At 44.3% G+C, this 7,163-nt stretch overlaps 1 protein-coding gene across 7 annotated transcripts; it reads right to left on the bottom strand.

Moving 5' to 3' along the window:
* Positions 1-750: 750 nt before the first annotated feature.
* LOC101752856 (probable RNA-dependent RNA polymerase 3) lies at positions 751-4,947 on the bottom strand. 7 transcript variants are annotated; one of them, XR_002677271.1, is made up of 5 exons: positions 3,545-4,947; positions 2,334-2,445; positions 2,190-2,224; positions 1,868-2,027; positions 751-1,132 (listed from the first exon to the last, which is right to left on the bottom strand). XR_002677271.1 is itself a non-coding variant. In XM_022825736.1 (3 exons), exons 1-3 carry the CDS (start codon positions 4,446-4,448, stop codon positions 1,950-1,952), a joined length of 396 nt encoding a protein of 131 aa, XP_022681471.1. In that variant the 5' UTR covers positions 4,449-4,947; the 3' UTR covers positions 1,500-1,949. The 7 variants fall into 7 exon arrangements, 1 of the variants encoding a protein (XP_022681471.1); XR_002677269.1 differs by lacking the exon at positions 2,190-2,224 and having other exon boundaries at positions 2,299-2,445; positions 3,545-3,770; positions 3,965-4,947; XR_002677268.1 differs by lacking the exon at positions 2,190-2,224 and having other exon boundaries at positions 2,299-2,445; positions 3,545-4,558; positions 4,659-4,947.
* Positions 4,948-7,163: the final 2,216 nt, after the last annotated feature.

Here is a 7,163-nt window from a genome sequence, read left to right as displayed (position 1 = left end):
TTCCTTGTCCTCCAGGTTACAGAGCGAAGAGCTCTCTTTCAGGTACTTGCGGTAAAGATCAGTCCACCGGTGCTTGTAATCTTTAGATACTACTTTCTCGGTAAAGCATTTCAGGGGCGATATCTCTAACAGGCAAATTGTGGTCAGAAGACAAAAACACACTTCTTAAGCTGAAATAAGATTAGATCAGGGTTTCCCATGAACAAAAGGCAGGCACCTTGACTGTGCAGATAGGGTAAGCTTAAATTGCACAGTTCTTCTCTACTGTAATATATGAGTGTGTTGGGGATCGTCCAAAAGGACAGTCACCCTCGAGGTTGTTTTGTCTAACCCGGACCATATAAGCTTTATAAGGAAGCCACCCTAGGTCTAAAAATCCTTAACCTCGAGAAGTCGTCCAAGCGCGAGGTCAACCTTAGCCTCACGTCGCTACCAAAAACCCACTCTCGAAGCTGGAGGGCGACCAATGAGCATCTAACACTGATAAAACTTACCCTTGACCGCTCGAAGCTAACCCCTAGCGGTGAGTTATTTACTGTCTCTTGCAGGGTTGAGCAAGCTAAGGGTTAGGGCACGAGGCTAAGAAGGTTTCGTGGACCGAAGTTAAGCTGGATTCGGGTGCGAGGTCAAAGGCGTGAAGGTGTAGAAAACGTGAAGCCATGGTTCGCGGGTCCGTCTGAGAGCATGATTCACAGGACTGTCTGGAGGCGTGAAGAGCGTGACTCGACGGAGGAGACCAAGTCGCACAAGTTATCTCCAAAAGACCTTCATGTATAGCATATTCTCGGAATGTAGTGTTTGAGTAAGGTAATTGAGGAATGTAAAGTGCCTTCCAAGACACTATAAAAGGAGAGCCCTACCCCGATGTAAAGATGCACATTTGTCTTGAAACTAAAATACAAGCGATACTCTAATTCAGTTGCATTCGAGCCTTTTAAAGATTCGTTTCCCAACAGAGTGTATTCCATGAGCAAGCAAAAAGTAGCTACTTATTGATTGGAGGAGCAGTTTCAGACTGTTGTGATTTCGCTTGATCATAGATCTCGCCCAGCAATGATGTTGAATGGTAGGAAGGTTCCCGTTCCAAGAAGTGTGGGTACTTCTTGACCATCAGTTACTGAGGAATTATGATCTGTTTTGAAGATAGATGGATTAAATACCTCTATTTGCCAAGATACGAGTTTTCTGTAACTTATTCTCAAATTAAACAATCTAAGGCTGGCATCCAAGCATAATGTTAGTCAACTGGGTCCATAATGTTGAAGAATACTTTGCAATGCCAACATAACATGGTATCCAACCACAGTTTTCAAAATAACATGGTATCCAACTTGGAGCATAAGGATCATCTTTTTTATCAAATCACTATGGCCACGATTTTATACTAATGTCCTTCAAGTTTTACATGGGAAAATACTTGGGGAGGCACAAATTAAAACACAAAATGGATATGAAATTTGCTCATTTTAGACTGGGCATGAAACTTGGAATATATGAGATTGAATATAGAATGCTCATACTGGCAATATCTTGAATTTTCTGGATTAGGACTCGGTCAAGATTGTTCATACAAATAAATTCATAAGAACTTGTTGATAATAGTCAGTCAGTAACAGGTGGAACCAAGTTCAGCCTATTCACTGTTTCAAAAATTTACTGCGTGTTGTTATTTTTAGAAGAACAGAAGGTTCTAAGCATCCAGAATTTTGGATATTACTTAGAGTCCTATCACTAAGAAATGCCAGCATAGGATTTTGGTATACCATTTTTGATGATTAACCACATACCAATTACTGGTAGCATACGGAAAGTTTAAAACAACTATGGCTGATCTATAGAAACATATAAGCCCATGATTGGAAACAACCTTATTCCCATTCTTCGGGGCATCCAAGGCCCAATAGTAAATGTCAACCAACTCAAGCATATTGATCTTTATTAAATCCTTTTCACTCTGAGAAACTCCAGGTGTCAACAGCCGATCCATGAGTGTTAACCAACAATTTGCAGATGTACCTAGCACATAACTGAAGGGCAAAAAGAAGTTGTTAATTAGAATAGAAAATCATGTTCTTCATTAGAATGCATTAGTAAACACTTTGATGTTAAGATGACCTCCAGCCTAGTGGCAAATAAAAACGCCAACAGAACTATAGGGTACAACAGTAACTAGCCTCATACGTTAATACCTTGGCGAGAATCTAGCCCTCAAAAACTCACAGACCTCCAGCCTAGTGGCAAATAAAAATGCCAACAGAACTATAGGGTACAGCAGTAACTAGCCTCATACGTTAATACCTTGGCGAGAATCTAGCCCTCAAAAACTCAGAGACCAACAAGCTTTCCAGCTTAGATCCATCATAATCCTGAGGCTTCTTCTGTTTAGTATTTTTTTGGTGGGTTTCTATGCTCCCATGGTTTACCAGGTTCGAAGTGCTTCAGTAACTGAAAAGGTAAATTTTGCAATCATAGTAACAATTCTGCACAGAGAGAAAGAACACATCCGAATGCATTGTCATATCAAAACATACTGACGCTAAATGAGTGCTCCAAAATAAATTGCAGAAGAAAATCTATTACAAACTAGTTAAACTAACAAAAAGCAATGGACTGTGCAATGAACAAACTATAAAACTCAAGATTCCCCAGAGCACTCTAGTTTCACTCACTTAGCAAGTTAAAGAAGGCTATTCTTTTATAATTCCTTCTTTTTTTTCTTAATCTCAAGGTTCAGAGGAACTTGTTGCAGAAAATAAGGCTCCTTGACATCCCTTTGTCTATGGACAGATGCAAGCAGGTCCCACATATTAGTGGTCAAATGAGCTTTGGCACCGCTCTATTCTCTCTCCCTGCACTTTGCTACCTGCCGTGGCTGAGGAGGTAATGACAGATATCGAGGTGAGTGGGCGAGTAGCAAGTGGACTCTAGCAGTGTAAAAGCTTTGGAGACAAAAGCAGGGCAGAGGATCTCAACAGTGAGATACTACTGTTGCTGCTTCTCTCATCTCTCTTCTACTCATGGGTCCCTGTTCACCTACTTCTTAGCCCCCACCATCGTGGGGCCTCAGCCATTGCATCTCCTCAGCAGCACATCATCTGTTCTCTCCGCTCAACATGCCACCCACCACAGACAATTGAGGACAGCATGGAGTAACAAGGTTCTAAAGCTCAACAACTTGGAAGTTGCTTAGTCACTTGATCTTTGAGGTAACAATGCGGGAATCCGACTTGGATCCAGCTTTTCAAACATAAAGGTTTTCCTAATGAAAAGTGCACATTCATGTAGTATTAAAGTTCAAGATGCTTGAAGTAACAGAAGGGAAGTTACAACATGGGGAATTGGAGATTTATCATTAAACTGTGAATTGGCTAATGTAAGTCAGCAAGAAGGATCAAGAGATATGGGTTGATTATAGCACTCCTTCTATAGTTGGGGCCGTGTGAAACTAATTTCATGGTGTTTTCTAAAACCCCAGTCAATTGCTATGTAAAAAGATGCATGAACAGTTCACTATAAATGGTAAATTGTTTGAAACAAAAGCAACCTGTGAGTTCCATGAGACCCAATACATGTCTCCATCAAAATCGCTATTGGCCATTTCATCAGCCAAAGACCGTGATCCAGAGGTTGGAAAAAATATATCATATTTGGAATCCCCCACAATTTCCTGCAGACCATCAATATGTGTTGCTGTCAACTTATGTATATCGCCGAAGTGTAACCCAGGATGTTTATAGACAAGAACCTTTCCTGAAACTTGGCGGTTGTCACTGTTCAATGAGATAGAGTGTAAGTACCAAAAAGCGGTGCTCAATATTCCACACAAAGTTGGTAGGAAGCTTACTTAATGGAAAAGTAAAACAAAAACACATTTCATGTTACCATGATAATAAGGCATTTGTGTAGAAACAAATAAGATAGAATGGAGAGCAACTCTCCCTGATAAAGTCATCCGAGACCCAACCCGAATTCAAGTTGCAGAGGACTCGGACGCGGGTGGTTGGGGTTCACAACCACATCAGTCACCCCATTCCCGAAGAAGTTGAGCTAGGCTCAATTCCTGATAAAGTCATTAACCTACCTTTTCGAGAAAAAAAAAGATCATTAACCTAGCATATACAAGTCATCATGAACTCATATGGCCAGCCCATTTAAGACTACTGTAGTCCAGCATCTGCTTTTACTGCTGTATCCATCTAGTCTTGTCAGATGTTATGTTCTTTTGAAGCAGAAAGAAAATCACAGAGCAATAGTTTTGTTCTCCCCACTCCGTCCGGCTCTGGGCTCCTCCCTCGGCTCCGGCCCCTCCCTCGGGGGATTAAGATGCCACCGCTCCGTCCAGCTCCGGGCCCCTACCTCGGGGGATCGAGACGCCGCCGCTCCGTCCGGCTCCGAGGCCGGAGGCCAGTTCCTACCTTCGCCCTCCATCCCATCTCCACCGTCGACATCCCGCCGCCGCTCCGTCCGGATCTGGGGCCTGCGGCCGGTTCCCACCTTTGCCCTCCACCCCATGTCCACCGACGACCTCCCGCCGTCCTCCGACATCGACGCCATCATCCTCCGACATCAAGAAAAATCAGAGAACAAATCTACAAGATGAATCCACGGAGCAATCCATAAATCTTCGGAATCAAGAAAAAAAGGACCACATCACCGACCCGGATTTGAAGCTAAGGCGAACATGCATGTCCATGGAACCGGTGCCATCATCCTCTCCATCGTGCGCTGCCATGGGCAGGCTCGCGCGCTGCTACGCTTTTGGTCAAGAAGCTCGTGCGTTCGCCGGAGGCCTCCCTCGCAAGGACGAGGCACACTCGAGCTCAACAAGCCAGAGGGGACAGAGAGAGAGATGCAGGCGGGTGAGATGAACGCAACAGAGGGAATGAGCGCTGGGACTGGGAGGATAAGGCTGAGCGATGCGAGAGGTTGCCTGGTTCTGGACCCTGAGCGCATGTGAGCTGTGCGATGAAGGGGCAGCAGCAATAGATAGATATAGGGGACTCGCTTCTGCTTGGAACGGCCTATGGCCCATGCGTACGAAGTTTGGTCTAAAAAAAAAGTTCAGTCTCGTTAATGCTCGGCATACCCAGCAGTCCATGAGTCATTCAAAACTTTTATTTATTTAATATAAATCCAGATTTCAAAAAAAAAACAAGCGCAAGCAAAGTAAACCAACCAATATCGCTAATGTACTAATATTGGTGTCACCACTTATACCTCTTGACTCTGACATACACCTGCATTGTATATGTGGACCTCAAATTATATATTATAAATAATTCATGTGAAGTATAAAATATAATTTATCATTTGAGTTTTGTACATATTTATTGAGTTACCGCTGTGCCATAATTTTCTTTCTCCCGTTGCAACGCATGGGCATATTTGCTAGTACACAGAAAAAACCAATAGTTGTCATGTATATATAAAAAGCAAAGTGGACAAAAAACGCGGTCCGTCATCAAAAAACGCGGTCCGTCGTGTATATAGTCCACGGTAAGTTCCTTCCGCTCAATTTGTCTTCTTCTTGATTGCTTTGCTGCTTTCCCTTCTGTGTTGTTTCCGCTTGGGTATGTGAGTTAATCATTATACCAAGTGTTCGACGAAATGCCCATGTAATCACTTTGTTCTATGAGTAATCATTGTTATTTCTATTGCAGGGCCATCCATCTTACCATTGAAAATTGATGCAGTTGAGATGCAATGGCAGCTTCTGCAACATCGATGCCCCCTGTATTGTGCCCTCAAGACCAAAAATCCTCAGTTTTTAGTATTTCTCAAATGTACTGTGAACACTCGCAATCTATTTGGTTAATTGCTCAAGAGAAGTCCCATATCATTTTTAGAACGTAGCACAGTTTTGAGTATTTCTTATCTTTCAGGCGTGACTTCCACAGCTTTCCTTCCTTTTTGCGACTTATGTGTATAATATTTACTTCTCTGTATATGGCGATGAAACAATACTATAGCATATGTAAGAAAATTTGGCACCACACAGATGGCGGAAACTGGGTAAGGGCTTAGAAGATTTGGTTGCACATGACCTCTTGAATTTTCTTTGTCCTGACCTGCAAGCTACAAGGCAACTTCTTGCCAAGTCTGTTGTGATGAGTGCCATATTTGGGTTCATGTTGAATGTGACCTGACATGCAACAACTTGGAGGTTATTTCGTCACCTTGTTCTTATGTTGATACTTAATGACCTTACTGTCGGGACTACTCCCCAGACCCACGAGTAGGCCTCGGACGGTCCACTAAGGGATGTACTCGGACATGATCAGAACAAGGATGGGCGTATCCTACTCGGACTTATCTTGTATGTTTATGGAAAACTACTCGGGCCGGTACCGAGTAGAACTCTGTAATAGTACCCGAGTAGGACTCAGACTTGTAACCCTGCCCTCCCGTGTATATAAGGCCGGGCAGGGACCCCCCTCAAACAACGATCCTCAGGACCAGAACATACATCAATACAAACCAACACACAGGACGTAGGGTATTACGCGATCTAGCGGCCCGAACCTGTCTAAATCGTGTTCCTTGCGTCACCATTGATTCCTTGATTCTCGACGACCCTTACCGCATAAAAGACCACCTCCAAAAAACTCGGGGTCGGGCGAGGCGGAGCTACTCCTCCAAAGGGTCCGGCGCTCCCGACCCCAGGACTCAGGGTCGGGCGAGGCGGACTTCCACTCAGGGTCGGGCGAGGCAGAGCTACTCCCTCACAGGGTCGGGCTCAGCCGACCCTTGGACTCAGGGTCGGACTCGCTTCGGATTCGGCAGCCCGAGTCAGCATCCAAATCGGTCTCGACTTCAAAGTGGTTCCCGCACGGACTTCGCAACGCGACAAAAGTCTACCAAGATTTTCTTGCTCTAACCCGAGTTGAACTCGGGCATGACGAGGACGTTGACTCCGATTCATCTTACTCACCGGAAATACCATTATCTGACCCAGCCCAAGGGTTGGTAATAACATCGACACCACAAGGCAGATTCGTCCACTGGCCGGGAATGCGACCATCTTTCCTCGACCGCGACTACGACTCGCGTCTCGTCACCCATATAGACAACCTGTCGTACCAAGAAGGCGTTCCACTTACACCCAACCATGAAGGAAGCTACACAGAGATTGCTACATCAAGTTCCGGAAGCTACTACCCGGA

This window comes from Setaria italica, chromosome IV (genome assembly GCF_000263155.2).
Source record: "Setaria italica strain Yugu1 chromosome IV, Setaria_italica_v2.0, whole genome shotgun sequence".
In the NCBI taxonomy this organism is placed as follows: Eukaryota; Viridiplantae; Streptophyta; class Magnoliopsida; order Poales; family Poaceae; genus Setaria; species Setaria italica.
The sequence above is the reverse complement of the archived record's forward strand: the minus strand, read 5'-3'. Positions and strand labels throughout refer to the sequence as shown.

Excerpts from the sequence above, each read along its gene's own strand:
- LOC101752856 (XM_022825736.1), bottom strand. The coding sequence starts at position 4,448 with ATGTCGACGGTGGAGATGGGATGGAGGGCGAAGGTAGGAACTGGCCTC. Across the intron at positions 3,771-4,356 it reads CGGCGTCTCGATCCCCCGAG|TGACAACCGCCAAGTTTCAG; the intron begins GTAGGGGCCCGG and ends CTCATTGAACAG. Across the intron at positions 2,028-3,544 it reads GGGTCTCATGGAACTCACAG|TTATGTGCTAGGTACATCTG; the intron begins GTTGCTTTTGTT and ends TTTGCCCTTCAG.